The sequence below is a fragment of the Ranitomeya variabilis genome, chromosome 4 (assembly GCF_051348905.1).
Source record: "Ranitomeya variabilis isolate aRanVar5 chromosome 4, aRanVar5.hap1, whole genome shotgun sequence".
Classification (NCBI taxonomy): domain Eukaryota; kingdom Metazoa; phylum Chordata; class Amphibia; order Anura; family Dendrobatidae; genus Ranitomeya; species Ranitomeya variabilis.
This window is the reverse complement of record NC_135235.1, coordinates 399,440,133-399,465,599: the sequence shown is the minus strand read 5'-3', so window position 1 is coordinate 399,465,599 and position 25,467 is coordinate 399,440,133. Positions and strand designations below refer to the sequence as shown.

Genomic DNA, 25,467 nt, shown 5'->3' with positions numbered 1-25,467 from the left:
CAGAACTGTACACTATATCCTGATATCACACAAAATTGAATCCCATACTATGGTAAACATGACCCAATAAATGATAAATCAAATATATGAAAAGTGTAATATATTTAAGTACGGTATATGAGGTAATGTGTAGCGCATCACAAACTAATTATACAGAATTTTATTAACACATATCTTACAAAAATTAACAATAAAGTGCATAAAAACAATTTAAAAAAAGGCAGGTGGGCCAATTTGCTCAGTAATAAGCCAGTAACATTTTGGCACCACAGCCGGACAGGAAATATTGGCAGTAATTGGCAGTGTTGATATTGGCAGTAACAGGAATATATATGAACAACATATAAAAATAACAGCAGGGAAAGAATCCTAGTTCCAACAGTTGGAGAGCATTACTAACCAAAAGCTAAAGTGCATTGTACGTGTACTTTCCATGTAAACATGTGCTGTCAGAATAACATAACACATAAAGTAATACTGCGAGTCCTAAATCATGATTTACCTGTGCTACAGCAACTGTGCCACTTCTCCTACGCACGTTTCCCTGTTACTTCTTATATGTTGTTCATATACATTCCTGTTACTGCCGATATCAACAGTGTTTCCTGTCCGGCTGTGGTGCCACATATGTTACTGGCTCATTACTGATACTGTTGATATTGGCAGTAACAATAAGTTTATATAATTTATACAATGTGATTTTATTTTTGATATTCTATCTCTCAATGTTAAAATTAACCTACTCTTAAAATTATAGACTTTTCATGTCTTTGTCAGTGGGCAAACCTACAAAATTAGCAAGGGATCAAATACTTATTTCCTACACTGTGTGCTTTCATGATTTAGCTGAGCTGTGTGTGTATATATACACTGCTCAAAAAAATAAAGGAAACACTAAAATCCCACATCCTAGATATCACTGAATGAAATATTCCAGTTGTAAATCTTTATTCATTACATAGTGGAATGTGTTGAGAACAATAAAACCTAAAAATTATCAATGTAAATCACAAATAGTATCCCACGGAGGTCTTGAGTTGGAATGATGCTCAAAATCAAAGTGGAAAATGAAGTTACAGGCTGATCCAACTTCAGTGGAAATGCCTCATGACAAGGAAATGATGCTCAGTAGTGTGTGTGGCCTCCACGTGCCTGTATGATCTCCCTACATCGCCTGGGCATGCTCCTGATGATGCTGCGGATGCTCTCCTGAGGGATCTCCTCCCAGACCTGGACTAAAGCATCCTCCAACTCCTGGAGAGTCTGTGGTGCAACGTGACGTTGGTGGATGGTACGAGACATGATTTCCCAGATGCGTTCAATCAGATTCAGGTCTGGGGAATGGGCGGGCCAGTCCATAGCTTTAATGCCTTCATCTTGCAGGAACTGCTGACACACTCCAGCCACATGAGGTCTGACATTGTCCTACATTAGGAGGAACCCAGGGCCAACTGCACCAGCATATGGTCTCACAAAGGGTCTGAGGATCTCATCTCGGTACCTAATGGCAGTCAGCATACCTCTGGCGAGCACATGGAGGGCTGAGCGTCCCTCCAAAGAAATGTCACCCCACACCATTACTGACCCACTGCCAAATCGGTTATGCTGAAGGATGTTGCAGGCAGCAGATTGCTCTCCATGGCATCTCAAGACTGTGTCACGTCTGTGACATGTGCTCAGTGTGAATCTGCTTTCATCTGTGAAGAACACAGGGCGCCAGTGGCGAATTTGCCAATCCTGGTGTTCTGTGTCAAATGCTAAGCATCCTGCACGGTGTTGGGCTGTGAGCACAACCCCCATCTGTGGACGTCGGGCACTCACCATCCTCATGGAGTTGGTTTCTAACCGTTTGTGCAGACACATGCACATTTGTTGCCTGCTAGAGGTCATTTTGCAGGGCTCTGGCAGTGCTCCTCCTGTTCCTCCTTGTACAAAGGCTAAGATAGCGGTCCTGCTGGGTTGTTGCCCTCCTACGGCCCCTCCACGTCTCCTGGTTTACTGGCCTGTCTCCTGGTATCGCCTCCAGCCTCTGGACACTACGCTGACAGACACAGCAAACCTTCTTGCCACAGCTCGCATTGATGTGCCATCCTGGATGAGCTGCACTACCTGAGCCACTTGTGTGAGTTGTAGAGTCCATCTCATGCTACCACGAGTGTGAAAGCACAACCAACATTCAAAAGTGACCAAAATATCAGCCAGAAAGCATTGGTACTGAGATGTGGTCTGTTGTCCCCACCTGCAGAACCACTCCTTTATTGAGTGTGTCTTGATAATTGCCAATAATTTTCATCTGTTGTCTATTCCTTTGCACAACAGCATGTGAAATTGATTATCAATCAGTGTTGCTTCCTGAGTGGACAGTTTGATTTCACAGAAGTTTGATTTACTTGGAGTTATCTTCTGTTGTTTAAGTGTTCCCTTTATTTTTTGAGCAGTGTATATATACAGCAGTGCCGAGTGTGCATGTACGAAACATTCAGTAGTGTTGTATAGTAAATGTTAATTATCAAGAAATGTTTTTTTCTATTTTCTGCTATGTAAACCTGGGGTGTGACTTATACTCCAAAATTTATGGTACTTGTTATGAAAGCTGGAGTCCATTTCTTTTGCCTATTACTCCTACTACACAGCCCTGGTCTCCTCTGTCCCCCTATATGCAGGCAACAATTACCACCCCTCTATATGCAGGACATCTATAGTGTCCCCCCTATATACAGGACATGTTGGATGCCTTTTACTGCTCCCTTTGCCAAAGAACTTACATCCTCAAAGCACGGAATATAGCGGAATGATACTGCTACTACTGCATGAAAATGTGGAAATATTACTATTTATTAATGTTTCCGATATATGATAATTGGCTAGAGGGCAGTAGTTACAAAGTAGCCCCCATTCTGTTTGTGATCCTAAAATTCACACCACCTTCTACCATTTCAGGATTTGCCCTAGTCAGTCCTCCTGCACATGGTACTTTTTCTGACTGATTCACCTGGAATGGACTTAGACGGAAAAGAAATAGCTGAGAGGATCTTAAACCTCACCCTGGAAATCATCTACCTGCTGACTGGAGAGGTGAGTTATCCTAGAAAATGACCTTGACTGCCCTTTTCTGGCTACAATAGTTGGGCCTATGTCAGTTGTAATGACTGTGCCATAGTTAAAGCAGTGGCATTATGTCAACCCATCGATAAATATGAATGTATTTGTGGGTGGGATTTTGGATTTTCATTTTACTGTGTATGACTTTTGGCTTTCCTAAGGTAGAAACAAGATGAACATATACCCTGCTATAAGAAGGTAAAAAGCAGTAGTGCATGGGAATAACGTTGGGTACTTGGTAAACACTGTTTTTGATCCAAGGTGTACCCATTTGAGACAGTCCTAACCTCTAGCATTAAAACCTTACCATGTGTCAAAAATGGCCTCCTACACATTCCATGTATACCATCTTACACTCCAGTTCATTTCTTTTGGGCTTGCTTTAGGTTCTTGCACTCAGTGGCTTCACTTTTTTTTTAAACTACGTTTCTATAGCTTCCCATTACTGTGTGTCCATAGTTGGGCTCCTGTCCTACCCGGTCCTTACTCACATTGAGGTCATTTTGGACACATGGTAATGTTTTAATGGTAGAGGTTAGAACTGTCCAGACTGGGTACCTCTTATCACTGGTGGGATGGTTTTAATTGTTTTTTGTCAAAAACAGTGTACCATGTCTCAAATGTTATTTACCGTATGTGCACTATTGCTTTTTACTTACAGCAGGGTATGTGTTCTTTTTATTTCTATGTTAGGTTTTCAGTCTCCTCATACTGGCATTCCAGGCTTGCATGTCGCTTTCCACAAGGAGAAATCTTACTAATTAGATCCCAGTCTTAGCCTCTCACCTAGCCAAATCAGATCTCATACTTTACTGTACTGACTAGGGGCAATACCACGAAACACCGTGTTTGCAAATTGAGATTCTGATTTGGCTTTTATCTGAAGTTATATTTCAAGACTTGTTAAAAGGTTGATAATGACTTGTAGTATTGCTGCTTCCAATAGGAATTTTTAACACTAGAGTGAAAATTCTCTTCCTCTCTGAACAGACAATTTTCATATCTTAGGTTTTGTCTGTTTAATGGCCAGTGTGAACATGCTCCTACATATTGCATGCATACCAACTTATACTCCGGTTCTTTTCTTTCAGGTTTGCTTTGAAAGCTACATGTGCAAAAAAAATAGTTTGGGGGAGAAATCATGCCGACAGATTCCAATTAAAGTGCCAATACTTGGGGTAATGGGGTTTGCATGATACCTATCTTAGTCTATGGGCACGTGGCAAACATCAGACGTACTCAGATATCATCCAAGTGCAGTCCGAGTTTGTATAATGTTTATAATGGATTATTCTCCAATATACATAATTATATACAGTGGGCACGGAAAGTATTCAGACCCCTTTACATTTTTCACTTTGTTTCATTGCAGCCATTTGATAAATTCAAAAAAATGCATTTTGTTTCTCATTAATGTACACTCTGCATGCCATCTTGACTGAAAAAAACTGAAATGTAGTACCGTATTTTTCGGACTACAAGACGCACTTTTTCCCCCCCAAAAAAGGGGGGAAAATGGGGGGTGCGTCTAATAGTCGCAATGCAGGCTTACCATGGTGGCAGAGGTGCGGCGGCAGACGTGCGGGGATGAGGAGGCGCAGTGAGCGGGGTCCCTTTCCCCGGTGAGGTGATGCAGCAGCCCGGTAAGCAGCAGAGCCGGGTGAATCCTGTTGTTAGCGGTGGTGGCGGCCATCTTCCGGAGGCCGCGCGTGCGCAGATGGAGCGCTCTGCTTCCCGGGGCTTCAGGAAAATGGCCGCGGGATGCCGCGCGTGCGCAGATGGGGATCGCGGCGGCCATTTTCCTGAAGTTCTTGGCTTCAGGAAAATGGCTGCCGCGATCTCCATCTGCGCACGCGCGGTCTCCCGCGGCCATTTTCCTGAAGCCCCGGGAAGCAGAGCGCTCCATCTGCGCACGCGCGGCCTCGGGAAGATGGCCGCCACCACCGCTAACAACAGGATTCACCCGGCTCTGCTGCTTACCGGGCTGCTGCATCACCTCACCGGGGAAAGGGACCCCTCTGACGCCACACCTCTCACTGCACCTCCTCATCCCAGCACCTCCTCATCCCAGCACCTCCTCATCCCAGCACCTCCTCATCCCAGCAACTCCTCATCCCAGCAACTCCTCATCCCAGCACCTCCTCATCCCAGCACCTCCTCATCCCAGCACCTCCTCATCCCAGCACCTCCTCATCCCAGCACCTCCTCATCCCAGCACCTCTGCTGGTAACCACTGCTGCAACCCTCCCATGGACACCAGGCCGTGGCGTCGCTCACCTAAGCAGGAAGGGACCCTGCTCAGGTGCACGCCGTACCGCATCACCCCACCTCTGCCGACACCATGCCTCCTGTGACCCTGCTCTGCCACCGCCAGCCCTCAGGTAAGATACTGTAAATTCGGACAATAAGACGGACCCCCATCTTATAAAAAATCTTTTTTTCTGCAATTTCACCCCAAATTTGGGGTGCGCCTTATGGTCCGGTGCGTCTTATAGTCCGAAAAATACGGTAATTTTTGCAAATTTATTAAAAAAAGAAAAACTGAAATATCACATGGTATTAAGTATTCAGACCCTTTGATCAGTATTGAGTAGAAGCACCATTTTTAGCTAGTACAGCCATGAGCCTTCTTGGAAATAATGCAGCAAGTTTTTCACACCTGGATTTGGGGATCCTCTGCCATTCTTCCTTGCAGATCCTCTCCATTTCCCTCAGGTTGGATGGTTAACGTTTGTCAACAGCCATTTTTGGGTCTCTCCAGAGATGCTCAATTGGGTTTAGGTCAGGGCTCTGGCTCAGTCAGACAAGAATGGTCACAGAGTTGTTCTGAAGTCACTCCTTTGTTATTTTAGCTGTGTACTTAGGGTCATCGTCTTGTTGGAAGGTGAACCTTCGGCCAAGTCTGAGGTCCAGAGCACTCTGGAAGAGGTTTTCATCCAGGATATATCTGTACTTGGCTGCATTCATGTTTCTTTCAATGACAACCAGTCGTCCTGTCCCTGCAGGTGAGAAATACCCCCATAGCATGATGCTGCCACCACCATGTTTCACTGTTGGGATTGTATTAGGCAGGTGATGAGCAGTGCCTGGTTTTCTCCACACATACTGCTTAGAAGTATCACCAAAAAGGTCTATCTTCGTCTCATCAGACCAGAGAATCTTATATCTCATAGTCTGGGAGGTCCTTCAAGTGTTTTTTAGCAAATTCTATGTGGGTTTTCATATGTCTTGCACTGAGGAGAGGCTTCCATCGGGCCACTCTGCCATAAAGGCCTGACTGGTGAAGGACTGCAGTGATAGTTCACTTTGTGGAACTTTCTCCCATCTCCTTACTGCATCTGTGGAGATCAGCCACAGTGATCTTGGGGTTCTTCTTTACCTCTCTCACCAAGGCTCTTCTTCCACGATTGCTCAGTTTGGCTGGACGGCCAGAACTAGGAAGACTTCTGGTGGTCTCAAACGTCTTTCATTTAAGGATTATGGAGGCCACTCTTAAGAACCTTGAGTACTGCAGAAATTCTGTTGTAACCTTGGCCAGATCTGTGCCTTGCCACAATTCTGCCTCTGAGCCTTCCTTGGCCAGTTTCTTTGACCTCATGATTCTCATTTGGTCTGACATGCACTGTGAGGTCTTATATAGACAGGTGTGTGCCTTTGCAAATCAAGTCCTATCAGTTTAGTTAAACACAGCTGGACTCCAATGAAGGAGTAAAACCATCTCAAGGAGAATCACAAGGAAATGGGCAGCATGTGACTTAAATATGAGTGTCTGTCTTTTATTAAATTTACAAAAATTTCTACATTTGCTTTTTTCAGTCAATATGGGGTGCAGAGTGTACATTTATGAGAAAACAAATGAACTTTTTTGAATTTACCAATTCGTATGTGTGCGTGTATATATATATATGTGTGTGTGTGTGTGTGTGTGTATATATATATATATATATATATATATATATATATATATATATATATATATATATATATATATATATATATATATATAAATTTTTTTTTTTTTCAATTTAATATTATTTTTAACAAGGCTTCCATGTATGTGTAATGCAATGGAAAAGTCTGAATAGATTATAGCTATATAAATACAGTGACTTTCACTCTTCATACCCAGGATTACACAGTAGTGAAGAAGACGGCAGGTGACAATGTTACCCCAGGCAGTCATCTTCACATGTCAAGAGGATGGAACGCATCCCAAAGACTCAACTTTGAACCTCCTCCTCTTTCACTTATACACGAGAGAAACAATGATGAGAAGATCCTGGACCTCACCAACAAGATCATTGAGTTGCTTACTGAAGAGGTGAGTGCTGCTGGGAATACTGAGACATTATATGGTAATGCATGGGATCATAAGGGTATTTATTAACCTCTTTCCGACATCCACCATAGATGAGCGCAAATTGGGAGTGGGTGTATGGAGCCGGCAGGTTATGGCTGTCGCAGAGAGGAACTGCCTCTTAACAGCTACGGGTGGCGTAGTGCTCTGCCCATGACTGATAACCTGTTATATGTGGTTGTCAATCTCTGATAGTGGTATTAACCCCTTTCTGACATTGGACGTACTATCGCGTCGAGGTGGGGTGGGCCCGTATGACCACTGACAGGATAGTACGTCCAGCACGATCGGCCGCGCTCATGGGGGGAGCGCGGCCGATCGCGGCCGGGTGTCAGCTGACTATCGCAGCTGACATCCAGCACTATGTGCCAGGAGCGGTCACGGACCGCCCCCGGCACATTAACCCCCGGCACACCGCGATCAAACATGATCGCGGTGTGCCGGCGTTACAGGGAAGCATCGCGCAGGGAGGGGGCTCCCTGCGTGCTTCCCTGAGACCCCCGGAGCAACGCGATGTGATCGCGTTGCTCCAAGGGTCTCTTACCTCCTCTCCCTGTAGTCCCCGGATCCAAAATGGCCGCGGCATCCGGGGCCTGCAGGGAGGGAGGTGGCTTACCGAGTGCCTGCTCAGAGCAAGCGCTTGGTAAGCCTGCAGCACTGTAAGTCAGATCGCCGATCTGACAGAGTGCTGTGCAAACTGTCAGATCAGCGATCTGTGATGTCCCCCCCTGGGACAAAGTAAAAATGTAAAAAAAATTCCACATGTGTAAAAAAAAAAAAAAATTCCTAAATAAAAAAAAAAAAAAGAATATATTATTCCCATAAATGCATTTCTTTATCTAAATAAAAAAAAAACCCAAAACAATAAAAGTACACATATTTAGTATCGCCGCGTCCGTAACGACCCAACCTATAAAACTGTCCCACTAGTTAACCCCTTCAGTGAACACCGTAGGGAAAAAAAAAACGAGGCAAAGAACAACGCTTTATTATCATACCGCCGAACAAAAAGTGGAATAACACGCGAACAAAAAGACGGATATAAATAACCATGGTACCGCTGAAAACGTCATCTTGTCCCGCAAAAAACGAGCCACCATACAGCGTCATCAAAGAAAAAATAAAAGTTATAGTCCTCAGAATAAAGTGATGCAAAAATAATTATTTATTCTATAAAATAGTTTTTATCGTATAAAAGCGGCAAAACATAAAAAAATGATATAAATGAGATATCGCTGTAACTGATCCAAAGAATAACGCTGCTTTATCAATTTTACCAAACGTGGAACGGTATAAACGCCTCCCCCAAAAGAAATTAATGAATAGCTGTTTTTTTGTCATTCTACCTCACAAAAATCGGAATAAAAAGCGATCAAAAACTGTCACGTGTCCGAAAATGTTACCAATAAAAACGTCAACTCGTCCCGCAAAAAACAAGACCTCACATGACTCTGTGGACCAAAATATGGAAAAATTCTAGGTCTCAAAATGTGGAGATGCAAAAACTTTTTTGCTATAAAAAGCATCTTTTAGTGTGTGACGGCTGCCAATCATAAAAATCCGATATAAAAAATGCTATAAAAGTAAATCAAACTCCCCTTCATCACCCCCTTAGTTAGGGAAAAATAATAAAATAAAAAAATGTATTTATTTCCATTTTCCCATTAGGGTTGGGGCTAGGGTTGGAGCTAAAGTTAGGGATAGGGTTGGGGCTAAAGTTAAAGTTGGGGCTAAAGTTAGGGTTAGGGTTTGGATTACATTTATGGTTGGGATTAGGGTTGGGATTAGAGTTAGGGGTGTGTCAGGGTTAGGGGTGTGGTTAGGGTTACCGTTAGGATTAGGGTTAGGGATGTGTTTGGATTAGGGTTTCAGTTAGAATTGGGGAGTTTCCACTGTTTAGGCACATCAGGGGCTCTCCAAACGCGACATGGCGTCCGATCTCAATTCCAGCCAATTCAGCATTGAAAAAGTAAAACAGTGCTCCTTCCCTTCCGAGCTTTCCCGTGCGCCCAAACAGGGGTTTACCCCAACATATGGGGCATCAGCGTACTCGGGACAAATTGGACAACAACTTTTGGGGTCCAAGTTCTCTTGTTACCCTTGGGAAAATATAAATTTGGGGGGCTAAAAATCATTTTTGTGTGAAAAAAAAAGATTTTTTATTTTCACGGCTCTGCGTTGTAAACTGTAGTGAAACACTTGGGGGTTCAAAGTTCTCACAACACATCTAGATAAGTTCCTTGGGAGGTCTAGTTTCCAATATGGGGTCACTTTTGGGGGTTTCTACTGTTTGGGTACATCAGGGTCTCTGCAAATGCAACGTGACGCCTGCAGACCAATCCATCTAAGTCTGCATTCCAAATGGCGCTCCTTCCCTTCCGAGCTCTGCCATGCGCCCAAACAGTGGTTCCTCCCCACATACGGGGTACCAGCATACTCAGGACAAATTGGAAAACAACTGTTGGGGTCCAATTTCTCCTGTTACCCTTGTGAAAATACAAAACTGGGGGCTAAAAAATCTTTTTTGTGAAAAAAAAAAATAATAATTTTTATTTTCACGGCTCTGCGTTATAAACTGTAGTGAAACACTTGGGGGATTAAAGCTCTCAAAACACATCTAGATAAGTTCCTTAGGAGGTCTACTTTCCAAAATGGTGTCACTTGTGGGGAAGGTTTAATGTTTAGGCACATCAGGGGCTCTCCAAACACGACATGGTGTCCCATCTCAATTCCAGTCAATTTTGCATTGAAAAGTCAAACGGCGCTCCTTCCCTTCCGAGCTCTGCCATGCGCCCAAACAGTGGTTTATCCCCACATATGGGGTATCAGCGTACTCAGCACAAATTGTACAACAACTTTTGGAGTCCATTTTCTCCTGTTACCCTTGGTAAAATAAAACAAATTGGAGCTGAAATAAATTTTGTGTGAAAAAAAGTTAAATGTTAATTTTTATTTAAACATTTCCAAAAATTCCTGTGAAACACCTGAAGGGTTAATAAACTTCTTGAATGTGGTTTTGAGCACCTTGATGGGTTCAGTTTTTAGAATGGTGTCACACTTGGGTATTTTCTATCATATAGACCCCTCAAAATGACTTCAAATGAGATGAGAAATCGCTGGTCAACTTTTAACCCTTATAACTCCCTAACGAAAAAATATTTTGGTTCCTAAATTGTGCTGATGTGGGAAATGTTACCTATTAAGTATTTTGTGTGACACATCTCTGTGATTTAAGGGCATAAAAATTCAAAGTTGGAAAATTGTGAAGTTTTCAAAATTTTCGCCAAATTTCTGTTTTTTTTCACAAATAAACGCAAGTTATATAGAAGAAATTTTACCACTATCATGAAGTACAATATGTCACGAGAAAACAGTGTCAGAATCGCCAAGATCCGTTGAAGCGTTCCAGAGTTATAACCTCATAAAGGGACAGTGGTCAGAATTGTAAAAATTGGCCCGGTCATTAACGTGCAAACCACCCTTGGGGGTAAAGGGGTTAACAACAAGTGGGCATCCAATATGCACCCAGCTGGAGCGACAATGGGTTGTTTATGACAGCTGGGTTTATGTTCAATACCTCTGAGCCTGCCATCACGGTGCTCCATTGAGACCCAGCCTGTGATATAGCTACAGTATATATAAAACAAGTGATCAGACCATCACAGGTTCAAGAACCCTAAGGTTTCTAATAAATAGACTAAAAAGTACAAAAAAATCATATCCTTACATTTCCACCCCCCCCCCCCCTTATTAAAAATAAAGATAGTAAAGTCAGTTCCATCGAAAAATATAGAAAATTACCCAATGAATAAACAATAGAATACAATTTTTTTTTTTTTTTAAAGTGACAGACTTGTGCTTTTTTGTGGGGTCATCACTACACCGCAAAAACTTAAAGTTGGCTCGCCTTGCAAAAAAATAGGCTTTTGAAAAATGGCCACACAATCAGAATTTTTTTTTCCACATTACTCCAATTTTTTTTTGTTAAATTCAGTACAAAAATATTAATGAAAAAAAAATAAATCAAATTTAGTATAGCCGTAATCGTAATTTAAGGTTAAGGTCAAGATTGCATATTTTTGCAATTTCACTTCACTTGTTGTTTTTTCCCCATTTTAAAGCAGTTACATGGTAAAATGAATGGTGTCATTGAAAAGTACAGCTAAACCCACAAAAATACAAGACCTCATATATCTATGTGAACGAAAAAATAGAAAAGTTATGGGTCTTGGGGGAAAAAAGGGAGAAAAAAACCCAAAAAATGGAAATTGGCCATATTTGGAAGGGGTTAATGGGAACCACCCGTGTATAAAAGGCTATTTATTTGCAGATGTAGGGGTAACCTGCAGATAAATGACATTAATATCCTGCCTGGCTGCCTTACTGGGGCAGCGGCTACAGGGAAAAAATCAATGTGTATGCATCCTGCAGCTGCTCGCTTCCAGTCCTAGGAGCAGTGCAGAAAAGGGTTACAGTCCCCACTCACACAGACGCGCACACTGTCAGACAGGCACACACACACTGAGCACAGCTGTAATTACTCTTAGGCACTTTGACAGTCAGCTGTGTGTATGTGTGTCCAGAATGGACAGTCAAAGTGTTGGGGTGTGATTTACAGCGCGCTCGCTGTGTAGTGACGAACAGCTCCCAGCACCGCCCCGATGATTTGAAGGGAATGGCTACAGGGAGAATATACAATGCCTACAAGTAGTATTCAACCCCCTGCAGGTTTAATAAGATGCAAATAAGTTAGAGCCTTCAAACTTCAAACAAGAGCAGGATTTATTAACAGATGCATAAATCTTACAAACCAAAAAGTTTTGTTGCTCAGTTAAATTTTTATAAATTTTAAACATAAAAGTGTGGGTCAATTATTATTCAACCCCTAGGTTTAATATTTTGTGGAATAACCTTTGTTTGCAATTACAGCTAATAATCGTCTTTTATAAGACCTGATCAGGCCGGCACAGGTCTCTGGAGTTATCTTGGCCCACTCCTCCATGCAGATCTTCTCCAAGTTATCTAGGTTCTTTGGGTGTCTCATGTGGACTTTAATCTTGAGCTCCTTCCACAAGTTTTCAATTGGGTTAAGGTCAGGAGACTGACTAGGCCACTGCAACACCTTGATTTTTTGCCTCTTGAACCAGGCCTTGTTTTTTTTGGCTGTGTGCTTTGGGTCGTTGTCTTGTTGGAAGATGAAATGACGACCCATCTTAAGATCCTTGGAGGAGCGGAGGTTCTTGGCCAAAATCTCCAGGTAGGCTGTGCTATCCATCTTCCCATGGATGCGGACCAGATGGCCAGGCCCCTTGGCTGAGAAACAGCCCCACAGCATGATGCTGCCACCACCATGCTTGACTGTAGGGATGGTATTCTTGGGGTCGTATGCAGTGCCATCCAGTCTCCAAACGTCACGTGTGTGGTTGGCACCAAAGATCTCGATCTTGGTCTCATCAGACCAGAGAACCTTGAACCAGTCAGTCTCAGAGTCCTCCAAGTGATCATGAGCAAACTGTAGACGAGCCTTGACATGACGCTTTGAAAGTAAAGGTACCTTACGGGCTCGTCTGGAACAGAGACCATTGCGGTGGAGTATGTTACTTATGGTATTGACTGAAACCAATGTCCCCACTGCCATGAGATCTTCCCGGAGCTCCTTCCTTATTGTCCTTGGGTTAGCCTTGACTCTTCGGACAAGCCTGGCCTCGGCACGGGAGGAAACTTTCAAAGGCTGTCCAGGCCATGGAAGGCTAACAGTAGTTCCATAAGCCTTCCACTTCCGGATGATGCTCCCAACAGTGGAGACAGGTAGGCCCAACTCCTTGGAAAGGGTTTTGTACCCCTTGCCAGCCTTGTGACCCTCCATGATCTTGTCTCTGATGGCCTTGGAATGCTCCTTTGTCTTTCCCATGTTGACCATGTATGAGTGCTGTTCACAAGTTTGGGGAGGGTCTTAAATAGTCAGAAAAGGCTGGAAAAAGAGATAATTAATCCAAACATGTGAAGCTCATTGTTCTTTGTGCCTGAACTACTTCTTAATACTTTAGGGGAACCAAACAGAATTCTGGTGGGTTGAGGGGTTGAATAATAAATGACCCTCTGAAAAAACTTTTCCCAATTTAAAAAAAAAATAAACAAAGAAATAACATTCTTTTTAGCTGCAGTGCATTTCACACTTCCAGGCTGATCTACAGTCCAAATGTCACAATGCCAAGTTAATTCCAAATGTGTAAACCTGCTAAATCTGCAGGGGGTTGAATACTACTTGTAGGCACTATAAGTTAATGTTCTCTCTGTAGATGCTGCTCCAGTAAGGTGGCCAGACAAGATTTTAACACCATTTACGTGCAGTTTAGCCTGCATCTGCGAGTAAAATAAAAACCATAACCTGTTCACTGTAAAGTCTTTGTCCCACCTATTTAAAAAAAAAAAAAAAAAAAAAAGCAGCAAATTTTGGTTCAGACTATTTTCTATAATGTGTGACACAAGGACTATGCAGCCTGTCTGTGATAGCTGAATTGTGAGAGTCAGCTAAGCTTAAATCGCACCTGTTTCTAGCAGGTGTCAGCTGTAGAACGCAGCTGGCGACTAACTGCCTTTCATGGTGCCTTTTTGTGCTCTCTCCATACAACTACATAGATATTCTTCGGATGTCACCAGAGGGTCAAATCGTTTTGTTTTTGCGTGAAGTATAAGGCCACATTCAGTATTTGGTCAGTATTTTACATCAGTATTTGTCAGCAGAAATCAGGAGTGGGTGATGAATACAGAAGTGGTGACTTGTTTCTATTATACTATACCTCGCCTTGTTTTGGTGTACAAATACTGACTAAATACTGAACTTGTGAACGTGGCCTTACACAAACAAAACTATTCTCTTTAATTGCCCACCTATACAAATCTGGTTGCAGCTGGCCAAAGCCATAAGTATTGGAAGGGTTGGATGACGATCTAATATGTATGGCGGCCTCCCAATTCTTCCCTGACAAATGTGGGGAGCAAGAGGGTCGGGCAGTTGGATTTTAAATGAAATATCCAGGACTTAAGAAAAAAAAAAAAAAAGTGCCTAAGCATTAATAGGTGGGTAGTTGTTACCTATCTGCTGTACTCCGCCGACACAGAGCGGTCACATACTTCTGCTGATGCCACATCAACAGAGCAGCAGTTTCTTTTCCTGTTGACAGTGTGGGACAACTGATGTCATGGTGATTGACAGCCGGTTCTGGCTTTACAAATATTACACACATTATCATCGCTGTCTCAATCTAAGTTCCCTATCAGTATGTCTTTGGCTATGTACCCACGTTGCAGAAATTCTGTGGAAATGTCCGCAGCATTTCTGCAACTCCCTGCCGCGGGTAAAAAGCATGTGGATTTCGCATGCGTTTTCCCGCAACACAAGCTTGGAAAAGTGATTGACTGGTTGGTCACACAAGCATAGTACTTGAAAAGTGTGACTAACGTTTTACTATTGATGCTGCCTATGCAGCATCAATAGTAAAAGATAGAATGTTAAAAATAATTAAAAAAATAAAAAATATTTGGTTATTCTCACCTTCCGACGGCCCCCGATCTCCTCAGCTGCGCTCCCGGTATGTTCCGTTCCCAGGGATGCTTTGCGCGAAGGACCTTTGTGACGTCACTGTGACGTCATCTGTAGGTGATTGGCGCAATGCATCCCTGGGAACGGAAGCCGCCACATGCACCGCTGAGAGCCAGAGGACTCTGGGGGCCGTCAGATGGTAAGTATATCCCTATTTTTTATTTTAATTATTTTTTTTTTTTTAATAGAAATATGGATCCCAGAGCCTGAAGGAGTCTCCTGTACTCCAGACCCTGGGTACCATCCGCACATGAAGCGTTCACTTTACACATGGTGGGCATAGCCACATGGGTAAAGTGAGCGGTTCAATACAATATTATGGCTGCGGAATCACCGCGATTCCGCAAAAATAATGAACATGCTGCAGATTTTACCACTATGTGATTCCGCAGCGGGAAAATCCGCAGCATGGGCACAGCAACTGCGGAATCCCATAGGATTGCATGGGAATGCGGTTTTTATGCTTTTCCGCTGCTGCAAAAAATGTGACAGAAACACATAAAAAATGCAACGTGGGCGCATAGCCTTTGGAGTGTGGGAGGAAACCCACACAAACCCGGGGAGAACATACAAACTCCTTGCAGGTGTTGTCCTTGGTGGGATTTGATCCTAGGGCCCCAGCGCTGCAGTGCTAACCACTGAGCCACCGTGCTGCCCTATGGCCACTTTAGATTATATAATTCCAAAAAGTGAACATTTGAACATCCAGGCATACGAGCATTCTTTATGAGGCTTCTGCTCTTCAACTTTATTTTTTGCCATAATTACGTAGGGTGAAGATTTGACAAGTGTCAAAGTTGAAGTAATATCAGAAGAAGAAGATGAGACTTCTGCAAGCAGCACTCCGCAGTGTAAGGAGGAGGAAATTCCTATAGCCATCGGTCCAGGTAGGTAAGTCTAACTAAGTTTGTTCTTTACATCTCCTGTACACTTAACAGGTTTTAAGGGCTTGTCTCCTCAATATATTTAACCCATGTTTGCATGGGTCAGCTTCAGTTAACTGGCTGACACTGACTGCTCTCATCCTAGAAGTGAATACAGATTCTAAATCCAGGAGCAGCACATAGTTCTCGATGATACTTTGCTGCATGAAGGTGATGTTGTCACTCTTACAGAGAATTGCCTAGCCTAGATATGACTGCATCCTTCACACTGGTCTTGATAAGGTGGTGTGCTGGAGTCAGACGCTCCAGAGTCTTGAATCGGGAGCACCGACGAATGGTACACATCTCTATGTGCACCTCGCTACAAATCCTACCCCAGTCCCTGTGACTTGGAAGATCATTTATTTTCCAGAGAAACAATAATCTTATTATTAGAGCTGTACAAAGATGCAGTGGTTAAGAATCCCCACCTTTGTATAGGTTCCACCATCTTAATAAAAATGTCGTCTTACCTTTTCTGTTGTGTTGTTTACATGAAAATCAAAAATGCTTCAAGTGGTTTATTCAATAAAACAATTAAAAAAAATCCACACCTTAAATTTGTTAGGAGCAATTTTGGGCGTCACTCAAAGACGCCTTTCATCACATTAACCGACTTGATTCATCGGGTTTAACGTTTTTGTGATTCCTACAGATGGACCATGTGAGAACAGTGCACCAGAGAGCCGCTCAAGTCGTATTCGTTCCCATTGTCGTGAAGAGGAAAGTAGCAGTACCTCACAGGATGGCGCTGACCTCTTACCAAGTACTGGATATGTGGGTCTCCTGTTTGAGCATTTTTTTTGTTTGTTTTTTACTTTTTTGTTTCTTTTTTCCATTGCTAATTGTATTCTGATTTTGTTTTTGTTTTTTCCATTTCTAAATCTAGGATGAAGATATAGCTGAACCTAAGGTTGAAGCTATACAAATTGAAGAGGCCTATATGAGGGATGATCAGCAGTGTAAAGATGAGCACATTCTTCTAGCCATCAGGCCAGGTGAGGAATGAGCACTAAACTCCAAAGAGTCTTAAATCGAACGGTCACATTGTTCATGCCGCCTGAACCGTGGGAAACATGAATGGGAGATCATTTCTTACATTACAAACTTGGTGTACTCTGAAACTGTTAGGCTATGTTCACACGTTGCGTTTTTTTTTTCTGCAGTCAAAAACCTGCTCTCTTGGCAGTAAAGAAGCAGTTTACAAACATTTCACTTTTTTCAGCTTTTTTTGCTGTGTATTTGCTGCGTGTTTTTTTTTTGCTGCATTTTTATTGTCTCATAAAAAATATGATGCAGCTTCCTTGGGTTTCTGTACCAAAAATTTAGAAAATCCTTATACTTGCATTTTCTCCTATGCCTCATTGGGGGACACAGGACCATGGGTGTTATGCTGCCTGCCACTAGGAGGACACTAAGTAAACACAAAGAGTTAACTTCTCCTCTGCAGTATACACCCCTTGACTGGCCAGTAAGGACTCAGTTCTTGCTTAGTGTCTGTAGGAGGCACTTGGGTCTGTTCTCAGACCCCAACATTTTATTTATTTTATTTTTATTTTTCTGTAAATTTTTATTTTTTAATTAACGGAGTGAAGGGGGCGACGGATTCCTTTCAGGGTCCGCTCTCCCCCGAACCATCAACTGGCGAGCACGGCGAGTATACCTCCCCGTACCTCTCCTGCGACGTTTGGGGCACGCCTAATCTACGCTAGGGCGCCGGTTCCTACACGGTCCCGATCTCCCCCCAATAAGGTGGCGAGCACTTAGAGCAGGGGTCAGGAACCTTTTTGGCTAAGAGAGCCGTAAACGCCACATATTTTGAAATATAATTCCGCGAGAGCCGTACAATATGTTTAAAGGGCCATTGACAGATCAATCGCTCCAATGTTCACTTAGTACAGCAAGGAATGCTCCTCCCTGCTGTATAAAGCCACAACTGGACTGAAACAATGGTAATTAGCAGTAAAAAAATTAAATAACTTACATTGTGAGCTTGCGATGCATGACATCAGTCCAGCAGTCTGGCTTCTTCTTTTTCCTGCGCATGACTGGAAGCTGGCATTCTTCCCACCTGATGTTGAGAGAATGCCAGCTTTGAGGCATTCGCAGAAGAAAGAAGCTGGAATGTTGGACATGTCACACAACGCATTGTCAGTTATGTCAATTATCTATTTTATTATTTTACAGCGAATTATTGTTTAGGTCCAGCGGTGGCTTAGTGCAGCAGAGAGGAACACTCCTTTGTGTACTAAGTGACCGCTGGAGCAATTGTATCTGTCAGTGGCCCTTTTAAAAGTGTTGGTCTTACAGAAAATGAACAAAAAAGAGAGGCTCAGACCCATAGGGAACTAAAGCATTTACTACTTAAAGTGGTACATACAAGCAGGCACACCCAGCGTAAGTTCTGGCGTCGGCACATTGGAGCGGAGCTGTGCAGCTCCATGTGTTCCTATGCGGCCGCACACTCCGCTCTGGAGTGCCGACGCCAGAACTTGGTTCCCACATGCGAGACACGGACGTGTTTCTCGCATGTGGAAACAAGCCCTAAGTGCCATTATACACAGGAGATCTGTACTTAGTATGCAGCGTCTGTGTATAGGTAATACAGTGATCACCGGTGACATACACAGGACCTCAGTATATAGTATACAGTGTATAGGTAACACACTGACTCACCAGTGACGTCTCTAAGTGAAGTCCTTCATCTTTCATCCCGCACAGACCGCCATCACTTCATCCAGCCAGGACTCGTCTCTGCAGGAAATAACACAGTTATCACAAGTTCCACTTGCAGAACACATTACTTAATTTTCCCAACTTCTACATTACACCACATGAAGAAGGCGACATAGTGTCAATCTACACAGTAATAGGACCGCCCCGCCATTTAAAACAGTATACTCAAAAAATAAAATAAATACATCCCTGCAGTAATAATATCCCTTAATTAGCCCCTGTGGTAATAATATTCGCCATCCTGGCCCCCGTGTGTCTCATTCCTGGCTCCAGCCATATGTTCTCCCATCCTGCCCTCATGAGTATCCATCCTGCCCCATATGATCTTCCCATCCTGCCCCATCTGTCTCCATCGTATCCATCCTGCCCCATGATCCTGCCCCATCTGTCTCCAATCCTGCCTCCAGTGTCTCCAGTCATGACGCCATGTCTGTCATCCTGCCCCGTGTCTCCAATCATGCCCCGTTTCTCCATTCTGCCCCTGTGTCAAGCATTCTGCCCCTGTGTCCAGCTTTCTGCCCCTGTGTCCAGCTTTCTGCCCGTGTCCAGCTTTCTGCCCGTGTCCAGCTTTCTGCCCCTGTGTCCAGCTTTCTGCCCCTGTGTCCAGCTTTCTGCCCCTGTGTCCAGCTTTCTGCCCCTGTGTCCAGCTTTCTGCCCCTGTGTCCAGTTTTCTGCTCCTGTGTCCAGCGTTCTGCCCCAATGTCCAGCTTTCTGCATCAGTGTCCAGCGTTCTGCCCCAATGTCCAGCGTTCTGCCCCAATGTCCAGCGTTCTGCCCCCGTGTCCAGCGTTCTGCCCCCGTGTCCAGCGTTCTGCCCCCGTGTCCAGCGTTCTGCCCCCGTGTCCAGCGTTCTGCCCCCGTGTCCAGCGTTCTGCCCCCGTGTCCAGCGTTCTGCCCCCGTGTCCAGCGTTCTGCCCCCGTGTCCAGCGTTCTGCCCCCGTGTCCAGCGTTCTGCCCCCGTGTCCAGCGTTCTGCCCCCGTGTCCAGCGTTCTGCCCCCGTGTCCAGCGTTCTGCCCTCGTGTCCAGCGTTCTGCCCCAATGTCCCTTCTGCCCCCCTGTGTCCAGCTTTCTGCCCCCCTGTGTCCAGCTTTCTGCCCCCCTGTGTCCAGCTTTCTGCCCCCCCTGTGTCCAGCTTTGTGCCCCCCAGTGTCCAGCTTTGTGCCCCCCAGTGTCCAGCTTTGTGCCCCCCAGTGTCCAGCTTTGTGCCCCCCAGTGTCCAGCTTTGTGCCCCCCAGTGTCCAGCTTTGTGCCCCCCTGTGTCCAGCTTTGTGCCCCCCTGTGTCCAGCTTTGTGCCCCCCTGTGTCCAGCTTTGTGCCCCCCTGTGTCCAGCTTTGTGCCCCCCTGTGTCCAGCTTTGTGCCCCCCTGTGTCCAGCTTTGTGCCCCCCTGTGTCCAGCTTTGTGCCCCCCTGTGTCCAGCTTTGTGCCCCCCTGTGTCCAGCTTTCTGCCCCCCTGTGTCCAGCTTTCTGCCCCCCTGTGTCCAGCTTTCTGCCCTGGGCCCCCCCCCCCGATCGCCGCTCTCAATAAAAAAAAAAACAAAAGTTTTACCTGACCGCGATCCTGCTCTGTCTGGTTATCGGTGGGGGCGGCCATCTTCCTGAGGCCGCGCGTGCGCAGGTGGAGCGCTCTGCTGCCAGGGGCTTCAGGAAAATGGCCGCGGGATGCCGCGCATGCGCAGATGGAGATCGCGGCGGCCATTTTTCTGAAGCCGAGATGCGAACAGGTAAATTCTGCGCCGCCGGCGACCCGCCCCCCGCATTGTGCCGCCCCCCGCATTGTGCCACCCGGGGCGGCCCGCCCCCCCCTTCCTACGCCACAGGCTGTCTGCGAGCCAGATACGGCCATCAAAAGAGCCATATCTGGCTCGCGAGCCATAGGTTCCCGACCCCTGACTTAGAGTATACCTCTCATGTGCATCTCCCGGGCTCCACCGCTCTCAAGCCCTCACCTTGGCGTCTTGTAGTCCCCACTGTAGCCGTAAGCCCCCTGTGGCAGGCACATCCATAAGTCCCCTACAGCAGGCACAGCTGTAAGTCCCCTGAGAAGACAAGCACACTTCAGGATGCTCTCCGTCCCTCGACATAGGGAGGATCGATTGAGTTGGAGGTGGTTCCTCCTCGGTGAGTACTATTCTTCCTCACGCCGCCGGCGTGGGAGGATGCGGTCCGGTTCCCTGGGGAGAGGTACCGCTGGCTAGATGCCAGCGGCGATCATTAGACGCTGCGTCGCGGCCACCGGCTCCACTAATTTAGTCCCCGGCTTCTTCAGCCTGACTAGGCCGCAATTCAAAAATCCCGCCTACTGCTCAGGCGCTTCTCGCTCTGAACGAGAAGAGCCCTGCAAATCTCGGGCGCCATCTTGGGACTCCACTCCTGCATGGAAATACGGCCAAAAAGCTACTTTCCTCTCTTCCTCCCTGGGGACACCAGCTCATGACCATGGGTAAGCTGCTCCACTGCATAGGGATAAGCTTAAACCCTTCTCTGCACCCATAGCTCTGCTATTGCAGTTTATCGGAGAATAGACATTCACTATGTCTCAATCTAAGGAGGCAAAACGGGGCAATAAAAAGCACACTGTGTTTTTTACTTCATGTGCCACTTGCAATTCTACGTTGCCACGTGCCCACAATACCCCCTTGTGCCAGAACTGTGACCCGGTCTGTGCGCAGCCGCTTTCTGCCTCCACCTCCAATGTCTCCACCGACCCCGTCGAGCCTAACCCCCCTGAGTGGGCCGCGTCCTTGTCACACTCTATGGATTCCTTGGTCAAGGCATTGGACTCTTTCCGAGGGTCCTCCTTAAGCCAGAACTCACCTCCGTCGGCTGCGACGGAATCTGGCGCCGGCGCGGGGCCGTCTGACCACAGGGGGCGTACCGTACTACGGGAATCTCGGGGTACCCGAAAAAGGACCCTTCCCTCATCTCATCTCCCGTCCAGGCTCAAGCTTCAGTATCTGTCAGCTCATCTTCTCGCTCCACCTCCCCCGAGGGTCGCAGCCTACATGACTCAGAATACGAGTCGGAGGAATCTTTAACCCAAGACTCCTCTTTCGGTCAGGAGACACTTGACTCCCTTATTGAGGCAGTCAACAAAACACTAATGGTGGACGAGGAATCGGTATCCACTCAGGAACACGTCGTGTCTTTTAAAAAGACTAAACGCGTTCAAAAGATTTGCGAATCACCCTGAGTTTCAGGACATTGTCCAAAAGCACAGGGAGCACCCGGAGAAGCGATTTACAGCTCAAAAAGCCACAGAAGCTAGATATCTTTCTCCAAGGATCTGATGACGGAGTTGCTACTCGCAACTGTGTCCGATGGTTCATCGGTCAAAAATCCTTCTGACCGTCAAATTGACTACCTGGCTCGCTCAGTCTTTGAGGCCTCAGGAACAGCTCTTCTTCCATCCTTTGCCGCTACCTGGGTGCCTAAGGCAATGGTTGCCTGGGCAGAGGTGTTAACCACTACCGTCCATGACAGTAATCTTCCCCCAGAGGCAGCCAGACTAGCTAATCAGATACTTCAGGCCGGAGATTTCGTAGTTAACGCTTCAATAGATGCGGCTAATTGCGCAGCGCAAGCGGCTGCAAACGCAATCTCCATCAGGAGGGCCTTATGGCTCCGTGATTGGCGAGCAGATTCTGCATCTAAAAAGTTGTTGACTTCTTTACCTTACCAAGCGGGTCGTTTATTTGGGGAGAAACTAGACCAAATCATTTCTGACTCTACCAGAGGGAAGAGTAAATTTCTTCCCCAGCAAAAACCTGCCCGGCCTTTTCGGAATCAACAGCAGTTTCGATTTTGGTCCTTTCGCAACAACTCAAGTTGGTCCTCCTCTTCCCTTGGTTCAGGACGGCGGGAAAACAGAAATCCTCAGGTCTCATACAGACCAAACCGTTCCTGGAAACCGAGACCTTCTGGCACCAAGCCATCCGCATCCCTTAAACCTTCTACACAATAACTCGTCGAAGTGTCCGGCGGACACCGACAAAGTAGGCAGACGCCTTCTTTTGTTCCGTCAAAATTGGCTTTCGGTCGTTCACTACGAGTGGGTCAGAGAGCTCGTGTCTTCCGGATACAAAATCGAGTTTTCTTCCATCCCCCCTCCGCACTTCTTCCAGTCTTCTCCCCCCAAAGCAAGGGCGTCACATCTTCTTCAGGCCATACAGGCACTTCAAAGGGACGGTGTCATCGTTCCGGTCCCTCGAGACCAAAGGTTCAAGGGGTTCTACTCCAACCTATACGTGGTCCCAAAGAAGGACGGGACCTTACGGCCCATACTGGACCTCAAACTGCTAAACAAGTTTGTACGGGTCCGACACTTCAGGATGGACTCGCTCCGTTCCGTTGTCGCGTCCTTGGAAAAAGGAGAGTTCCTCGCATCCATAGGCATCAACGATGCTTATCTACATATTCCAATTTTCCTCTCTCATCAGCAGTTCCTGCACTTCGCAGTCCAAGAAGAACACTTCCAGTTTGTGGACTTGCCCTTCGGACTCGCCACTGCCCCCAGAGTCTTCACGAAGGTCATGGCGGCTGTCATGGCCATTCTTCACGCTCGGGGAGTGTTAGTCCTTCCGCATCTGGATGACCTTTTAATCAAGGGTCCTTCCCATTCTGCCTGCGAGGAGTCTGTAAGTATCACCGTAGATTCTCTTTCTCGCCTGGGTTGGAAAATCAAATTAGAGAAATAATCTCCAGTGCCGGCTCAGCAAATCTGCTTCCTGGGCATGATTTTCAACTCTTCCCGCGGGTTAGTCATTCTCCCTCCATTGAAGGTCTTGCCCTTACAACAGGGAGCGCGCAAGCTCTCCCGTCCAGTCCCTCACTCCATTCGCTTTGTGATGCGCATACCCGGGAAAATGGTTGCGGCGATGGAAGCCGTTCCGTTTGCGCAGTTCCATCTCCGTCCCCTGCAACAGGCGCTGCTGTCAGCCTGGGACAGGAGTCCGTTTTCCCTCGACCGTTTTTTTTGCCTCTCCCCACACGTCAGGCAGACCCTCAGGTGGTGGATGCTACAGTCCTCCCTGAACCAAGGGAAGTCCTTTCTCTCAGTGCGCTGGTTAGTGGTGACCACCAATGCCAGCCTTTTGGGCTGGGGCGCAGTTTTCAATCACCACACGGCACAAGGTCGTTGGTCCACAAGAGAGTCACGTCTTCCAATCAATATCTTGGAGATTTGAGCGATCACGCTTGCCTTACGCAACTTTCACCATCTTCTCGCAGACCATCCCATCAGAATCCAATCCAATCAGAAGACCAATCACTCGCTCATCTTGGCAATCCACATACCAGGTGTGGAGAATTGTGAAGCGGACTTTCTCAGTCGCCAAGGTCTTGCCTCAGGCGAGTGGTCTCTCCATCCGGAATTCTTCCAGCAGATTTGCCTTCACTGGGGGACACCGGATGTGGATCTCATGGCCTCGAGGCTTAACAACCAGGTTCCCTAGTTCATTGCTCGATCCCGCGATCCTTGCGCCATCGGGGCAGATGCTCTGGTCCTCTCGTGGCATCGTTTCCAGCTGCCATACATATTTCCGCCTTTTCCTCTGCTCCCAAGAGTCTTCAAGAAGATCAGGGCAGAGGGAAGACCGGTGATCCTCGTCTCGCCGGACTGGCCACGCCGAACTTGGTACGCGGAACTCGTCCAAATGGTCGTCGATGTCCCCTGGCTGCTTCCAGATCGCACGGATCTTCTCTCACAGGGCCCGATTTGCCACCAGAACTCTGGGATCCTGTCTTTGACGGTGTGGCCGTTGAATCCTGGATTTTAGCCCAAGCCGGATTCTCTACATGGGTTTCTTCTACCATGATTCACGCGAGGAAATCCGTATCCATGCGCATTTATCATCGCACCTGGCGCATCTTCTTCTCATGGTGCAATGCCCATGGACGTTCTCCTCTGGTGTTTTCCATTCTGTCCTTTCTGGAGTTTCCACAATCAGGTTTAGAGTCAGGCCTTGCCCTATGCTTGCTCAAGGGACAAGTGTCCGCATTGTCTGTTCTATTCCAACAAAAGATCGCTTCCAGACTGCCGGTTAAGACGTTCATCCAAGGAGTCTCCCGGGTGGTCCCTCCCTATAGAATGCCCTTGGCTTCATGGGACCTTAACTTGGTTCTCGGAGTTCTTCAGGAGGCCGCTTTCGAACCATTGCAGGACATCTCTCTCACCCTCCTTTCATGGAAGGTGGTCTTTCTCGTTGCGATTACTTCAAACAGGAGAGTTTCTGAGTTGGCGGCCCTTTCTTGCCGACCCCCTTTTCTGATTTTTCACCCAGACAAGGTAGTCTTGAGAACCTCTCCCTCTTTCCTACCTAAAGTCGTCTCTTCTTTTCATCTAAACGAGGACATTGTCTTGCCCTCATTCTGTCCGGCACCAACCCATCGTATCGAGAAAGCTCTCCATACTCTGGATGTGGTTAGAGCTCTTCGGCGGTACATATCTCGCATTGCTCCCTTCTGTGAGTCGGATGTCCTATTCGTGCTTCCGGAGGGACATAGGAAAGGTCTACCCACCTCAAAGGCCACTCTAGCCAAGTAGATTCGCTCCACTATTCAGGAATCCTACCGCGTCAGGAACACCCCTGTCCCAGCAGGGATTAAGGCGCATTCGACTCTGTCGGTCGGTGCTTCTTGGGCCGTTCGGCACCAGGCTTCCGCACAACAGCTTTGTAAAGCTGCGACTTGGTCCAGTCTGCATACCTTCACGAAGCACTATCACGTTCATACCCAGGCTTCGGCAG

General features: G+C 46.2%; 1 protein-coding gene across 4 annotated transcripts in view; it reads left to right on the top strand.

The window, feature by feature from the left end:
* LOC143764891 (uncharacterized) overlaps positions 1 to 25,467 on the top strand; it is a 56,936-nt gene that overhangs the window by 12,348 nt on the left and 19,121 nt on the right. For 3 of the 4 annotated variants that reach the window (XM_077250974.1, XM_077250972.1, XM_077250973.1), the window contains exons 2-6: positions 2,941 to 3,075; positions 7,232 to 7,423; positions 15,835 to 15,949; positions 16,641 to 16,762; positions 16,875 to 16,983. In XM_077250974.1, coding sequence (XP_077107089.1) covers positions 2,968 to 3,075; positions 7,232 to 7,423; positions 15,835 to 15,949; positions 16,641 to 16,762; positions 16,875 to 16,983 — 646 coding nt within the window. In that variant the 5' untranslated portion in view covers positions 2,941 to 2,967. Of the gene's footprint in view, positions 1 to 2,939; positions 3,076 to 5,954; positions 6,108 to 7,231; positions 7,424 to 15,834; positions 15,950 to 16,640; positions 16,763 to 16,874; positions 16,984 to 25,467 lie in introns of those variants that run through there. The other variant, XM_077250975.1, reaches the window with a different exon arrangement.